Source organism: Rhinolophus sinicus, chromosome X (genome assembly GCF_036562045.2).
Source record: "Rhinolophus sinicus isolate RSC01 chromosome X, ASM3656204v1, whole genome shotgun sequence".
Taxonomy (NCBI): domain Eukaryota; kingdom Metazoa; phylum Chordata; class Mammalia; order Chiroptera; family Rhinolophidae; genus Rhinolophus; species Rhinolophus sinicus.
In genome coordinates, this window is record NC_133768.1 from 12,907,158 (window position 1) to 12,924,328 (window position 17,171).

The 17,171-nt window shown below is 40.5% G+C and overlaps 1 protein-coding gene across 9 annotated transcripts in view; it reads left to right on the forward strand.

Moving 5' to 3' along the window:
* Positions 1–17,171, forward strand: part of REPS2 (RALBP1 associated Eps domain containing 2) — a 194,789-nt gene that overhangs the window by 87,426 nt on the left and 90,192 nt on the right. For 3 of the 9 annotated variants that reach the window (XM_019746269.2, XM_019746264.2, XM_019746265.2), the window contains exons 7-11: positions 669–732; positions 2,781–2,923; positions 10,083–10,177; positions 14,979–15,048; positions 16,512–16,574. In XM_019746269.2, coding sequence (XP_019601828.2) covers positions 669–732; positions 2,781–2,923; positions 10,083–10,177; positions 14,979–15,048; positions 16,512–16,574 — 435 coding nt within the window. The remainder of the gene's footprint in view (positions 1–668; positions 733–2,780; positions 2,924–10,082; positions 10,178–14,978; positions 15,049–16,511; positions 16,575–17,171) is intronic. The other 6 variants (XM_019746270.2, XM_019746267.2, XM_019746268.2 and 3 more) reach the window with 3 other exon arrangements.

Sequence of the window (17,171 nt, forward strand, 5' to 3'; positions counted from 1 at the left end):
TGAGAGCTGAAAGCATAAAAATTTCAATCTCAATAATGATTGAGTCTAACATTTTAAACACAGGTGGGACTTGCAGCTATGTAACATGTAAAATGGAATGAGTACCTGACTCCAATCAGTATTGGTAAATTTAGAATGAATAAAAAAAGTAACAGGAGGTTCCTGGATAAGTTGCTCAAAGAGCCACCGAAGATCTTAAATCTCACCAGAACTCTTTTCCAAGATGCCTGTCTTATCTCTGTATGATGCAATTAATAGCACTAATTTTCTTCTTTTTGCTCTGTTTTCTACCATGATTGTGCACTACTTTCTCATTAAAAATGCTTGACAGATTTTTAAAATTCATTTTGAAATTTCTGTTTTGAATTTTTGTAAAATTTTGCAGATTTTCAGTAAAAATGAAGCAGGAATTCATTTAATTTGCATGTCATAAGAAGTATTATTCCATTGCTTCTTTTGCCCTATTCTAATTTACATTTTCTTTTAAAAGCTGTTCACATGTTGTTTTTAGCCACATGATTCGTAGTTGCTTTCATTAATATATGTTGTGTTTGTTGCTAGACGGTAGGGATTGCTGAATGACAAAAAATGGTGATTCATTGACATTAAATGTAAAAGCTGTTCTAGATAAGTCATTAATGATTTATTTAAACAATGGCTCTTGACAGGTTCAGTGGCCAAGAACTTCTTCACCAAATCAAAGCTTTCCATTCCAGAACTCTCCTATATATGGTAAGCATAACTAATGCCACGAAGTATGATTCTGTCTTCCATGTTCAGCCATTAGCTTCTACTGGTGCATTTTAAAAGTCTTATCTTTTGAATAATTTTTTTAAACAGGCTAAGAAAACAGAATTTAGATTTTCGTTGCTGTGAAAATTAAATAAGTTATTATATGAAAAAGGACAGTGAACAGTGTCTGAAACATACTGCACACTATGTATGTTACCTATTATTTAAAAAGTAATTTCTTTATTATCCTCATCTAGTTCCCTTTTCAGTCCATCAATTGTGTGGGCATATGAGAATGTCCACCTTGTGTATTTTATTTTCACGTTTTTCTACTTGTGATACACGTAACCAGAGGACCTGGAAAAGCTATTCTTTATAATATTTTATGAGGCCAGGTGAACAGAAGATCCACAAATGTTTTGGAATTAAGTTAAATTTGACTCTTCTAGCTGCCTCTGAGCTCCGTCCGTTTGGCTGGTGTTTACCAGCTGGGCCCTCATTCGGACGTGCTGCTGTGGCGTGCACGGCGCCGTGCTGCGAGCAGGCCGCCTCCCTGGCTCCAGAAGGGCTGTGGCGGACCGGGCCAGATGGCTCCATTGACGTTTATGGAAATGCTCGGTGCCTCCATAAACCCCCGGCTGCATGTGGGCTGTTCTTCCTCACGCCTGGGTGGGAGACTGTGCTGCTATAAATCTATAATTAAAACATTGGAATATTTACGTAAAACTTTTTTTCAGGAGGATTTTCAAAAATGATGATAGCATTTAAAATTGCTTGTCATGTTTTGTGCATTTTATTGGAAAACTATTGCAATAATCCTTGTGCATGCCAGTGTCCCTGGGATTCTTAGCTGGATTTATTCTTCAGCAATATATTGTAGCATCATTTTTTTTTTTTACAAGCCTTATGGTAGATTTTAAAGCTAGGGAAAAAAGAGAAATTATCATTTTCAAAAGAATACAATCTGTTTTGGCAGAATTCCCAGCCTTACCATAATCGGCATGAGGCTTTCTATCTTTTTGTCAAGACATATCCATGAAAGCTGAATGGTACTCTCTCCATCCGGCATTGGAGGCAGTTCCCCAGTTTCTCACCCTGGGGAGCTGCTGTTTCAGAGCTGGTGCAGTCTGAATATTTGAGGGGGAGGAGGATGTGAATGGTCCAAAGGAAAATAACGGAGCTTACCTTTGATATTTTTTTCTTTCAAGTAGTAACACCTTTCTAGTACAATTTCATATGTCTTATCTCTCTACTTGTCCTAACACAAGTATACTTGTTTCTGTATACCTAAGAGACTGGTTGAGCTTATAGGGTCTTAGTTACTTTGGCAAATAGGTTTCTTTTGTGCTGAGTAAATAGGTCTGTGCCTTTCAGTTGGAAACAATGACTGAAGCGAAGATAAGCCTTTTCAAGACGCTCCCTTTCTTCCTTTCTGTCTTATCTGGTTCCAGCCTTCCCTAGTTGCTAGTTTTATCTGAAAACATAATTCAACCAGTATTTATTGAGCTTACTTATATTTTCCCAGGAGGGAATTCTCAAGCAAATTTTTGATACAACATTTATTCAACTTGAAAAGTTCAAGGATCTTCCTTAAAGCTGAAAAACGAAGCGCTTATTTCTGAGTGCTGGGAACTGTATAATTGCCAGGCCAACTGGAAAAGGGCCGGGGCCAGCCCTTCCTCTAACTTTTGAACACCAAGTCTGGAGCTCTTCATAACATGCATTACTGAATGACTGTCAACTAACTGGAATTCTGGGCATCATTTTACTTTTTGTGCTATAGTTGTTTGCCTTGTGAACTCAGCATTGTAAAACAGACCTACAAGAGAATCTGAAGAATTTCCATTTTTATTTATGAAGTGCTACCGATGCCAGTGCTGTCAATCATACATTTTCTTCCTCCTAGTAGCCCCCTGAGATTTCATATGGGTTTGGGGAACCTGTGGGGTCACCACCAGAGAGCTTGAGGATTGTGTGTGCATGTTTGGGGCTGAGTAAATGTTTCCCTATGCCCGGTGTTAGGTACTCATGACATCTGTTACATTTAGGGAGCTTAGTGATGCTGACTGCGATGGAGCGCTAACCCTGCCTGAGTTCTGTGCTGCATTTCATCTCATTGTGGCCAGGAAAAACGGCTACCCGCTGCCCGAGGGCCTACCTCCGACTCTGCAGCCCGAGTACCTGCAAGCAGGTAAGGCCTCATCATAAATCCTAAACTATAGGCATTTTCCCTCCAGGCCTTACGAGAAACTTTTGTTTCTTAAATGGTGTCCAGACACTTTGGGGAGTCCTTTGTATCTACAGTTATTGTCCTTTAACCAATATTAGACTTTTTCACATCTTAGGAGTAATAGGGATGATCTGGATGTGAGTCATCTGTTATTCTAGTACTCTCTGGATGGATTTGAACCAAAGTCATTTACCCTTTCATGAAAACTGTGGCGTAGGCAAGTACTGAATTTCCTGGCCCATAGAAAACGGAGAGGAAGAACTTCCTGTACAGCCAGGTGCTGACTTGGTGTCTTTAGGCACATCCCACTGTCTCCAAGTGGCCTTGGGCAATGAAATGAAATAGAACTCTTATACCTAAGGAAAAAGTTAAAAAATCACACGCAGTGAACTCTGCAGAGTGCTACAATCTTAAATATACACTTGATGAATTTTTACATATGTATACACCCATGTAACTGCAATCAGATATAGAATGTTCCAGCACTCCAGAAGGTTGGAATAGAACTCTCTTTGTCTTTCTCCTTAGTACAACAGTTATCCCACATACCTGTTGGATAGGGAAGCATCATGGTAAGTCCAACATTTGGATCAATTCCTTTGGAAGACTGGACAAATTAACAGTGTCTCTTGCCCTTTTCAGAGGCAGTGATCTGATTTCTATTACTCAGAGAAATGTAGCTTCCATTGAAAGGGTCCAGGAACAGCTGGTGCTTTCAGCAACCTTTCTCACTTTTTCGGAAAGGTCTCTTAAAAACGAGAGTTTAGTCATGGATGATTATTGGCAAAAAGGAACAGTGTGAAAAGAAAATGTGATGAGTCATTAATAGAGTATAAATTGTGTGATTAGATCTGGAAAAGGCCTTAGATGATGATGTCTTGTTCCCTCCTCATAACAACACCAGATTCAAAGTGGCCAATGACTTACCTAAGTCAGTCTTTGGGTCTCTGACTCTTAAAAAAAAAAAGTCTGTTATTTTCTGTATTAGGTGGTGAGGGGGTGGAGGAGGTTGAGCTGAGACTTGAAGGGAAGTGACCAAGTATGTGTCTGGTGCCAGTGACAGGTAAACATGTTTGAGGAAGAGTGACTCCTGGGATCTTCTTCAAATGTCCCCATAAAATGTATAAAGAGGAGGGTTCAGAGAGCAAAAACTACTACTCATTTCAGAGCTTGGACTTAACTAATAGCAGCTGCTCTCTAACTATAGCAGGCTGTAACTTCCTTGCAGGTTGGGGGAGACCCTCATAGGTCCCCAGGAACTAGTTTGCAATTGGGCAACATGACAAACTGCTCTGTTTCCTCTTTGGTGTTTATCTTTCCATCCATTTCCTCTTCCCATTCCTTCCCATCCTTCCCCATCCGTTCCCATCCCTTCCCATTGAGGCAAAGAATCACCAACATTCCTGGGGCTGTCTTGGTGACTGCATGGGTCCCATAACACAGTCCGTGCAGGGTCATCCAGGAAGTCCTTCTCCTGGGAGTGGGGCCACGTGGGGCTTTATGTCTCTCTAATGGGAATAAACAGCTGACCAATGGACCAAGGTCTGCTCTGGGGCTATTTACTTATTTTAATACTGTTATTGTTTCCTCTTGCAAGCCCTGGGGAGTCCTGTGTAAACTCACCTCCCGTGCCCACAGCCCACATGTAGCTTTCTGTTTCAGCATCTTGATTGATGCAGTTTTATTGTTCTGATGCAGTATGGCCATGGAACCTATGTCAGGTGTCATGCGTCCTTGTTTGAGAAGTCACTTTGTAGGTGTCCACGTGTTTCATGGACTGTTTCAAAAGGCACTGATAAAAAATATTACAAATCTGAAAGCCCTGAGAAAAAAGTGTTAACAGGAGAGAAGTAGCCTCTTGATTTCTTTACTGCTGCAAATGGCTGCTTTTGCCTTGCTTATGCAGCAGAGGGAAGTCTATAAAATAGAGTGCCAGCCTAGAGGCATCTCCCTTCATTTGGAATGAAGCCCTTTATTTCTTCCTGGTCTTCTGTGGAGGCTGTCAGCATGCATTTATACAGAAACAACTGAGGAATCCATCACATACCCTTCAATTAAACAAAAATTGCACATCATTTCCAGAGCTTGTGGGATTAATCTTAAATAATATTTATGTAGTTCTAACAAAAACATGAGAGACCTCATAAAACCCTATCATACTCAGTGGCAGTATATTTTAGGCAAACCCTGAGGGTTTAGCTGTTAACTTAATGCTTTAGCACTCATGTTTATCTTTGTATACAGCTCAAGAAAATGGCCAGAACTATTTAGGTCTTCTCTGTGTTTTTAGACTTTGAAATATGAGTGGTCCTGTTGATTCGGGGGGTTCATTTTTATGATATTCCGGGTTTTTTTTTAAACTTAGTTCTTGTTCCAACATTTTTCTAATTGATCTATATTTAGTCTTTTAAAACTAATCCAGTTTTCGGCAAGGTTGATGAAGAGTATAAGTTTGGTTGATACCATCATGTATTCACAACTGTATAAGATTGTTTTCAATAAAATAATGAGACTAGAATTGTTGTGTGGGGACAGAGCCCCAGAAAGTAGTTTACAGGCTCTCGGCCTCACGTGGAGGAGTGCTGGCTCGGGTAGTAGATGGCCGTCAGCTGTGGCTGATTGGCCGTCAGCTGTAGCCAGTTAGCCAATTAGCCGCTAATATAACTGCTGCGGCTAAGGAAGAAGAGAGGAGAGGAAGAATGGAGGCTAGCAAGAAGATGGCGGCTGGGCTGGCAAGTGTGGATGGCGGTTTGCGGACAGTGTGGATCCAGCCTCCAGTGAGAGTATAGTGCCGCCAGAGAGGATATAGTGGTATGACTCCCCTACCTATGGCTCCGTGGGTGTTCCTTTTTGGCCTCACCATATCCTGCGTTATGTGGGGAGCGGGAGCAGAGACCCCGCAGGCCTCCCAGCACGACAAATGGCGCAGCGAGCAGGGTCTCCCGCACGACATGTTGTATCTGATTTTCCCCTAACAGTGAAAATGAAAGGACAGAGTTGGAAGGAAAAGTTGGATTATTTGGTGGCTTATCCATGGGCCTTTTGATATTTTCATGTTTAGGTGACGGGGTGGATTCTGCTATAGATTTTTCCTGTAGTTTGTTAAAAATATTTGAGTACTTACAACAAGAGGCCCTGTGTTATTCTTTTGAGAATGCTGAATAAAAGAGAGTTCCTACCATCATGGCACTTGCTGGCAGTTAGAGGATTGATGTTAAGGGAACGCACACGCTCGTATGCATAATTGGAACCAGTGATGGGTACTCTGAAGGGGAAGTACAGCTGTAGTAAGAGGGCACATGACCGTAGGGAAGACTTCATTAAATGTTTGAGCTGAGACACGAAGGATGAGCTAAGGGCTCCTAGATGAAGAATGGAAAGAGTGGGCTCTGGCGGGGCACAGCAGGTGTGCTGCAGAAGCCGTGGGATGGGCTTGGAGCATGGGCGGGGTGTCAGGTTCAGGCCGCAGTGGCTGGAGTGCAAAGGGCCATGGCTGGAGGGGCTGCCGATGAGACTGAAGAGGATGGTGGGAACAAATCAAGGGCAATGACGTTGGCGGGCTTCAGGCAGGAAAGTGACACAATCAGATTTGCTGTTTGAAAGAATCATATTGGTTGCCAACCAGAAAGCAGGTTTTGGGGAGCAAGGGTGGAAACTGGAAGAGCAGGTTATGGCAGCAGTTCAGTCAGCAGTGACAGAGGGCTGGCATTGGGGAGGGGACAGTGGAGATGCCGAGATGGAGACATGCTGGTTGGAGAGAGATTTAGCAGTTAATTTGATGGCACTTGTAGTTTTCGAGAGCATTAGTTTTCTGCCCAGCAAGACCCCCTTGTGATAAGGCAGTAGTCATGGAGTTCTAGTCAAATCACGGGTTGGTAAACTAGAAAGAAAAATCTTATCTCGGTGAACACTGCTCTTGGGGCTGGAGTGCAGAATGGTACTTGGAAATGTGTTTTGCTGTTTTCTACCAAGGAAAGTGAGACCACCTGGTGTAGTCAGAAAAACTACCAGGGCCCATGGTTTGCCCCACCCAATATCAGTAAAATTAAGACCAGAGTAAGCAAATGAACAGTTTAAGGTGCTTGTACTCAGCTGTCTATGGTAGCTGTTACTCAGAGGCCAGTACTTTACTGCAGAGGGAAGTTGGCATTTCAAACCCTGGTAGGTGTGGGAGGGTGAGGAAAGATTAAAAATGACGCCAATCCATTTTTAACACTTGATTAAAACAATTTTTAAAAACGTGGTAGAAAGAGTTCTTGGACTCATTTCAGTGTTTGTGTGTGTGTGTGCGTGTGCATGGGTGCGCGCTTCCCCACACCAACAGGCAATTCTCAGACACCAATAGGGTGTCCGAGAGTTCAGCTCAATTCTGACACTATCTACCTGGAGGTAGAATCGGATTCTACAGGTAAAGAGCTAAGCCCCACAAAACCGCTCTGCACTTCAGATGCCTGTTACAGTCCAGGTAGTTAGTTACCTGTATTTCTGACCAACGGTGTGGGGACAGAGCCCCAGAAAATAGTTTAGAGCAGGGTCTCCCGCACGACAAATGGGCTACACATTGGAGGTTCCAATGACCCCCTCCAACTCAGGATGTTAGTCACAAGTCCAGGTTCTTCCTGTGCTTCTCATTGACTGGCTATAAATCAGGTTTTCACATGTCGTCTTCGGGTTTGATTAATTTGCTAGAACGGCTCACAGAACTCAGGAAAACCCATTTTCTTGCTAGGTTACTGATTTATTACAAAGGATATTAAAAGGATGAAGAGATACACAGGGTGAGGTGCTGAACGAAGGAGCTTTTGTCCTCATGGAGCTTGGAGCCCAGCACGGTGGCTCATGGAAGCTCTCCAGAAGAGGACTAACACGCTATTCTTTTGGGTTTTTATGGAGGCTTCATTACATAGTCATGACTAAGTTGTTGGCCATTTGTGATTGAGTCAATCTCAAGCCCCTCGCCCCTCTCCAGAAATCAGGGACTGGGGCTGAAATTTCCAATCTTCTAACCACATGGTTGGCTCTTACTGGCAACTGGGCCCTCACTCTTCTGTGGGTTTCAAAAGTCACCTCATTAACATAACGAGAGACACCATTTTTGCTCTCATCACTCAGGAAATTCTAAGTGGTCTGGGAGCTCTGTGCCAGAAATGGGGGCAAACACCAAATATATATTTCTTATTATAAATCATAATATCACACATGGCATTAAATTTTTGATTTCTTAATAGCAGCTCTTGACGAATTTGATTTGTAGCATCTGTTTATTGTCTACCCCAATCTGCTTTTCCTCTTTGGCATATTGACCAAGTTTCTAGTTATTGAGACATTTTTTTCCTTAATTTTTGACAAAGTGGTGATGTAAGCGAGAAATTCGGGAATCAATACATAATTAGACTTACTGTGCAGTTTGACTCATCCGCATAGCCCCCTATGTAGCCATTTGTAGTCAGACCTAGCTAGTTTGCAGTTAGATCTGCCCTGATATTCAGCTGCTTCCTCTTTGTTTCTCCCCTCACTGATTAACAAAGGAACTTTGTTCTGTTCCCTTTCTCAAGGCTACCCATACTTTGTTAATCCATTTAATCAACAGAATCCTAACCTGAAGGGCAATTTCTTAATCCTCAGGCACCTGGACACCCCCAGGCCGTGGTGGCCAGTCCCAGCCTGGAGTCCAGGAGTCCAGAGATAACATTATCTTAAACCAGACCAGACCCCAGGAAGGATGGCCGCCCTCGGACCTGCCTGACCGACTCCCCCTTTCCTTTGTTCTTCTTGTGTCCCTATAAGACTTTCTGCCCCATCTAGGAACGGGAAGGTGGCCTTTGGACAGGAGTTCAGAAGAAACCTGCTTTTCTTCCCACCAACCTATCTCTCGATTTTTAACTTTTGCAAGCAGCACGCAGCCAGACCTTAGCACAGTATCAGTGAAACAATCCACTTCTAAGAAATAGCATGAGTGTTAAGTATTAGTTTACCAAATAGAATGATTTTTCCTCATGCTGAGCCACTCAGCTACTCAACTGATAGTTCCTGTCACTGTTCTATGTTAGAAGAAACCCGTAAGGTGATTTTTATTTCCTCTCTTATAAATCAGCAAGAACTTGCACTCTTTTGTTGTTCTTGCTAACCAAAAGAAATGAGTACTGCATAAAATTTTTGTGGACACACAGCAGTCATTGTAAGATCTTGTCTGTTTCCAACAACAATAGCTAGGATGAAGTATTTCCTTAGTTAATGTTTATAGTATTAAAACTACCACATAGTTAGTACCTGTGGGGACAGAGCCAGGAGAGAGCAGTTTCCAGGCTCTCGGCCTCACGTGGAAAGGTGCTGGCTCAGGTAGTAAATGGCCATCAACTGTGATCGGATGGCCATCAGCTGTGGCTAGTTGGCCGTCAGCTGTAACCAGTGAGCCATTGGCCACTAATATAACTGCCGTGGCTATGCTAGCAGCAAATGGGGGCTAGCAAGGAGATGGTGGCTGAGCTGGCAAGCGCGGATTGCAGTTAGCACGGCGGATTGCAGCTAGCAAGTGGGGTCGGTTGGCAGGCAGAAAAGCGGACAGCAGGTCGCACATCATGTGAATCCAGCCTCCAGCGAGACTATAGTGGTGTAACTCCCCTACCTATGGCTCCGGCTCCGTGGGTGTCCCTTTTTGGCCTCACCATGTCATGCGTTCTTATGTGGGGAGCGGGACCAGAGACCCCACAGGCCACCCCGCGTGACAGTACCAATTAAGAATTATGCTAGTAGCATGGTTAAAACTTAAGTATTGTGATAGTGATGGTTAATGTTGGAAAACGACTACTATGTTAACACGACTGCTGGCAGTTTTAAGTTTTTGCTCTTCCATTTACCAGCTATATGACCTTGAGTTAAACTTCACCTTTCTTCAGTTTCATCATGTGTAATATGGGGATGACAGAAGTTCCAAGTTGAAACCCGTAAGGTGATTTTATAAGGAAGTTAAACTACTACCTCAGTGTGATTAGTGCCGTAATGAATATATAGGAGCTAGCTGATTTTGTTGTTATATTTAACAAGCACAGAAAAGCTGATAGGAAAGTGTCAGCTATGGCTATAATATATATTCTTATGTTTTCTTTTTGTCTCTTCTTAGCTTTTCCTAAGCCCAAGTGGGAGTGTGCTTTATTTGATTCTTATTCTGAGTCAATGCCAGCAAACCAACAACCCCCTGACTTGAATCGGATGGAGGTAAAAGTCGTCATATGTTAATGAGTTAAGAATGTGTGTAGAATTAAATCCATTAGCTTATGTTCTTTATAAACTCTGTAAAATCTGGTTTTATAACATTCTATTCATACTTAGTACTTACTTTGAGGCTCAGCCTTTCAAATCTACACACCAGATAGATCTCTAATTATCTTTGTTTCTTTTCTCCCTACAACTAGATTTGGTGAAACAAGCAAAGTCGTCTCTTGACTTTCTAGAGGTGAAATTGAGGTATAGCCAAACTAAGCCAGAAGCATGCTAGCCAAGTTATTTACTTTAACCAAGCTTTTAGTCCGAGGTAAACATTGTAAAGGTGTATTTTTAGTAGCTCAGTATTAGCAAGGTCTAATGAACCAGAACCAGTTTTGAAAGAAGGTTTGAGAACTATATGAGTATATGAGGGCCCCAAACCGCTTTCAAAACTGTCTTCTCCCTCAGGGTTTTTAGCATTTGGACCAAGTGAAGACTGATTTGGATGATTCCCAAGAGAAACCCAGAGAATTCCTACCGTGGTGGGTCATAGATGTAGGGGCTTAGCCACGTGCGTGGTGGGCCTTCGGTATGCATCAGTAAATAGGAGTTGTTATGGTTGTTGTTAATTTCAGCACCATCACCACCATCATCATCACTATAATGACAACATGATAGCTGCTGTTTCTGTCCTGAAAAATCTGAAAATGTGTAATAAATGGAGGTTTATTCGTAAGCTCCTCTTACAGGTCTCTGCCCCTAGTTAAAACCATTGCAAGATAATAGAAGTCCAAGGCAGGATACAGAGCCATTTCTTTAATATCACGTAACAGTGTGTGATTGTTTATTCTTTCCCATGGAGCTCGCATGCCTGTAGTCTGTGTTGTAATGACATCCTCGCTCCTCTGTGATCAAATAAGCCTGCTTCTGCAGTGCTCCCTCTGATAACCTTACTCTCGGCCTCTCTGCTACTCTTTCTTTGAGTTGTAGCCTCCGTGTTACTTTCTCAACAGATTTCTACTCATAGGAAAAAGATGTAAAGAAAAGTGATTTCAGGAGGAGTGATGGTAGATGTGCTTTTGAAGAGTTTTGGCTTTTTAAATTTCCTTTTCTGTAGAATGCATGTGACGGAGAAATAGATACAATATTTAGCCACTTTTGATGGCCCTCAGTCTACTCTTGGGCTGCTGGCAGTGTCTGGAGAGGTTTGTCTTTCAGGCCAGTCACCTCTATAGCTCTCTTATGCAGTTGCCATGTTTTTTTTTTTGTGTGTGTGTGTGGTTTTTTTTGGTTTGCTTTTTGTTTTTTGCTAGGATCCCCATTTTACTATGCTTGTGTAAAATTATAAGGCTCTTAGGTGATTTACTAAAAAAGTCATAAATTCTTATTCTTTCTAGATAAATGTTTTGTTCCAATTTCTTTTCTTTTTTTTCTTTTAGAAATTAATTACTGACACACGGACCAATGACCTTATGTGCAGCTGGTTTTATGTGGTTTTGTGTCCTTTAAGGGGCTCTTTTGAGGGGGCAGGTTAAAAGCTACTTAGTCTTTGGTTTGCCTTGTACAAACAAGAAAGCAAAAGAACAACAAGAAACTCTTTCCCAACAAAACTTATTTTCTGGGATGTGGTGCTTTTAGACAATGAGGCAATAAACAAAATTCAGGGGTGAAATAATAAGGTTAATGGATGGTTTGGCCATTCAAGCAGTATAGGTCAGATTTTAATAGCTAATGATCAAGTGTTTCATGTTCTTCTAAACTATTTCATTCATTTTTCTTTTGCCAACCTGTTGATCTGTCATGAATGCATGCATGGAGTTTAAATAGATCTTGGTACCAGCCCTGTGAGGGATGGCTCCATATAGGTGTTTGTGTTGTCAGTGAAACTGCAGCTGATTCAGGGCATGAGAAGTTTGCTCAGCAGTCTGTCCTTTTCTAAAGACACCAGAGCTGTAACCATGTTCCATCAAGAATTAAAGATTTTCATTTCAGGTATACTCCTCTTAAGCAGTGTTTCTTAGATTACTAGATTTCTTTCTTTTGGAAACAGCTTTACTGAGATATAATTCACATACCATACTCATCTGAAGTATATAAGTGAGTGGTTTTTAGTAGGTTGAGTTGTGCAACCATCACTATAGTCTAATTTGAGAACATTTTTATCACCCCAAAAAGAAAGCCTGTACTCATTAACAGTGATTCACTGTTTACCCCTCCCCCCAGCCTCTGGTAGTTAATCTATTTTCTGTCTCTGAATTTGCCTATTCTGAACATTTCATACAAATAGAATCAGATCAGATGTGGTCTTTTGTGTCTGGCTTCTTTCACTTAGTATGTTTTAAAGTTCATCCATGTTGTAGCCTGTGTCAGTGCCTCATTTCTTTTTATTGCTGAATAATGTTCCATTGTGTGGGTATGCCACATTTTGTCTGTACATTCTTCAGTTGGTGGACATTTAGGGCTGTTAGAAAAAAAATGCTGCTATGAACATTCACGTACAAATTTTTGTGTGAGCATGTTTTCAATTCTCTTCGGTATATACCTACTTGTGGAATTGTTGGGTCATATTATAACTTGTGTTTAACTTTTTGAGGAACTAACAGACTACTTTGCAAAGCAGCTGCACCATTTTATATTCCTCCACCAGCAATATGAGGGTTCCAGTTTCTCCCATCCTTGTTAACACTTGTCATCTGTCTTTTTTAGTTTAGCCATCCTAGTGGGAATGAAGTGGTATCTAGTGGTTTTGATTTGAATTTCCTAATGACTAATGATACTGAACATGTGCTTATAGCCATTTGTGTGTCTTCTTTGGTGAAATGTTTGTTTCAATCCTTTGTTTATAAATTGGGTTATTTTTGAGTTGTAAGTGTTCTTTATATATTCCCGATATAAGTACCTTGTTAGGTAAATAATTTGCAAATATTTGTTCCTTTAGTTTTTCTTTTCCCTTCCTTGATAGAAAGGTTTATTTTGATGAATTTCAATTTATCTATTTTTCCCCCTTTGTTGCTTGTGCTTTTGGTGTCATATCTAAGAAACAGTTACCTAATATAAGTCATGAAGATTTACTTCTATGTTTTCTTCTGAGAGTTTTATGTCTTACATTTAGATTGGTGATCCATTTTGAGTTAATTTTTGTTTATGCTGTGAGGAAGAGGTCCAACTCTATTCTTTTGCAGTGGATATTTAGTTATCCCAGCATCATTTATTGAAAAAACATTTTTCCTCATTGAATTGTTTTGCACCATTGTTGAAGATCATTAACCATAAATGTAAGGGCTTATTTATGGGCTCTCAATTCTATCCCATTGACCTATATGTCATTAGACTAGGACAGCACTGTTGATTACTGTAACTTTGCAGTAAGTTTTGAAATTAGGAATTGTGAGTTCTTCAACTTCGCTCTTCTTTTCCAAGAATGTTTTCGTTATTCTGGGTCCCTTGTATTTTCTTATGAAATTTAGGACCAACTAGTCCAATTCTGCAGAAAAGCAAGAAAGACTGCACTGAAACTATAGATGAGTTGGGGAGTATTGCATTTTAATGATATGTAGTCTTCTCACCCATGAGCATGGGATGTCTTTCCATTTATTTAGAGTATAAAAAATTTCTTTCAACTGTTTTTTTTGTTTTGTTTTGTTTCAGTTTATCTACATTTTCTACTCTTAAGTCATTTTCTTCTACTAAGGATCTGGTTTATAATCTAAGTGGGAGAAGAAAATGAAAGAAAGGCTCTGTTAAGATACGTTCTTTGTTCCATTGGAGATAGTAGACTTTGAATAGGAAATTGCATCTAGATACTTCATTGTAATGCCAAGAAGAATTGTTAAATCCTAGATCAGGTTCCAACCAAGCAATACTATAACTCCATTCTTTGGAACATTTTAAAAACAGAAGTAGTGTTTATCTCTCTGGGGTTGTTCGTGTTCCGAGAGGTAAACCAATTAAGTGTTTGGAGCACCAGGAAACTGCTTCCCCACTTCCTTTATATTTTAAAATTTTTCTTTATTTGATTTTTTGAATAATGTTTAAAATAAAAAGGATACCAAAAAGGCATATATGACCAGTCCCCAGTCCTCCTCCCGTCCCTTCCCTCTGTCTACCCAGTTGCCTTTCAATTTTTATCCTTCCAGAATTTATGTGTGTATGTGTGTGTGTGTATAATATGAATATATATTATTATTTAACCTCTTCAGAAGTCTTGGAGTGCATGTTAATTGAGACTTTATAAGAAATAAATTTAGGGTAGATTTTCAACAGAATTTTAAACAAATCAATACCTGATCAGTTTGGGTGTACGTCTTATTAGTATAAGTGAATATTGTCCCCATAAGTGTAAGTTAGGAGAAAATTTTGTTGTGCTCATCATTAAAATTCTCTTATTCTATGACAAGCAGGCTGTTTGAATCAGGGCAGAACACCTTCTGCACAACATGTTATGGGGCCACTTGTCAGAACCCCTTTCTGCTTGTGAAGAAGTACATAAAGTATAGGTTTGCTCTTGACTGAATGGGCAAATGCTACACGATTCACTGGCTAAGTCCCACACCGTATTCAGATTTAACGTGTGGTCTATACATGTGTCTCAATCTGAATTGTTATTTTTTTCCTCTGTGCATATAAATTTTTCAATATAAATTAACTTATACCTCACTAGGAATCTAAAAAAAGCAAATAGTATTAAATGTCAGGGTTTACTGAAGACAGAAATGTAGGCAAGATGTATAGCTTTTAAGACATTTTCATCATATGTGCACATCACTTAATACCTATTCCAATCTGTATAATTAATTTACTCTTCTTTTTTAAGAAGCTGTCTATTAAAGACATGGCTGACTTGCCTGTTCCTACCCAAGATGTGACTGGTGATGACAAACAAGGTATGAAAAGAATGAATTTTCTTCCTTTAGGGACATTCTGCCTATGTTTCTTTACCGACTTCTCTTGGAATGGTTGGCTTCTAGAGCATATGACAGTGCTCAGTATATGAACACATTCGGATGGATTAAGTGGTTCAAATTGTTGTCCCCAGACTGTAGTTCATAAAGTGGGAACAAGAACTTAAGTGTCCAAAGCCCCCCAACTCATTGGCTCCTTACTCACTGCTGACCCTCAGGCTATCCTGACACCTTAATTGGAATCTGGTCCTACTGATTAGGAAATGACTGGAAGCTGAAAGAATTGAGAGCTTAACATCTTAAGTTGGCAGATGTGATCCCAGCACATCAGTATAAATGCACATTTGTACACAGGCCTAATCCATGAGGAAGTTATCTTCTGGACAGTGTCTGTTCCTGGGCTCTGTGGTGTGGGGGTGTGATGTGGAACCCAGCAACAATTTGCCTGTCTTACGGGGTGGATGAGGGCAGCACAGCGCAGAGTTCCTTCCATGGTATAGCTACGATCAAGCACGCAGATGAGTTGGCCTGGGACTGTCTAGAAGAGCAGGAGGAACACTCCGCGTCCCCCCAGTCCCCGACTCCATCCTTCCCTATAATGCTTTATAATCTGTTATACCAGGTCCTCCTTCATACACTGTCGTACTCAGTCCTCAGAAAACTGAATGGAGGCTGCTGTGTTTAGCACCTAAAATTGAGAGACAAGTATTAACTGAAGTTCAGGCAGTATGAATCATTTGCTTAGTAAGAAAAAGAGTGGGGGTAAGAACCAAGATTTTCTCAATTTCAAGCCAATATTCCTCCTATTATCTGATATTGATTCACTACCCGGGAATGAGAAGCTTATCTGAAGGGACTAAAATCCAGTGAAGCTATTTCAGGTTTTGTTGAGACCTGCCATTGATGCAGCTTTGTACTGGAGTTAAAGGTGAAAAATAAGTTTTCCATTAGGAAACAATAGCTGTATGTGGTCTATTTAAATATTTGCTCAGGAGAGGCAGGCCAAACTGGCCATTGTCTGCAGCAGCCTGTACTCTGACCACTCTCTTTATTAGGAGCCTTAGCCTTCCTTGACTGCACATTGGAACAACCGGGCCAGCTCTAAAAATACTGAAGCCTGGGTTTCAGTCCCAGAGAGATTCTGATGTCATTGGTCTGGATGTCAAGAATGAAAGGGGGAAATTTCTGATATTTCCTGGTAATACTCCTAGCCACTCTCTGGAAACTTGAAAATACCGCTTTGTTCTCTTGGGAGAACCTATTTCCATACTTTAGGTCTTTGTTGTTTTAGTAAATGCTGTAGCAACTTATAGAGACATTTGTAACACCATTTTCGTACCTGATGATAGAGGTTCTTTGTTTGGATGTAATGTGCCACAGGAATAAAATGTTACAGTTTTCTTTTTCTCTCCCCTCCTTTCTCTTTCTGTTCTTTAAAAACAAAACATTGTTAGCTTTGAAAAGTACTACAGATGAAGCTTTGCCAAAGGACATGTCTGAGGATCCAGGTAGGAAAAAACCATTTTAATATATTTTTATGTAATTCTAATGAAAAAAAAAACAGTAGTTTTTGTGAGTGGAAGATTGGTATATCTGTGATAGTATGTATGTTTCTCTTTAAATACTTGTCTTTTTTATTACAAGGAAACCTTTTTGCTTTTTTTTTAACCCCTTTTCAGGCATGAGAAGAGGGTGATTTCTTCTTAAGTTCTCAATTTAGGTTTCACTGAAAGGATCACTCAGTTTGAATTTAGAGTCTCATTGTTAATAAGTGTAAAATTGAGAAGGCTTGGAATTGAGAAGATTTCAACAAGCCATTGAAGTTTTTGTGTAGAGTGAGGAGTTGATGGGGTAGGTCAGTTGGAGGCCCACAGTTGAATTTTTCCATTTCCAAAGCAAAAATTTCAAATATTTTCATTATAGTTCATCATGAGAAAGGCAAGTAAATGTTATTATACATGGAGTGGATTCCAAGGAGAGAACGCAAAGTGGTGTTTGCCCAGGTTCTTGGAGAGTTGGAAGTGGATCTGTGAACCTTGGATGTGGCCAGGCCTGTGTCCTCAGCTCTCTTGGTGGATTCTTCATTGAATCAAGATGAACGTAGT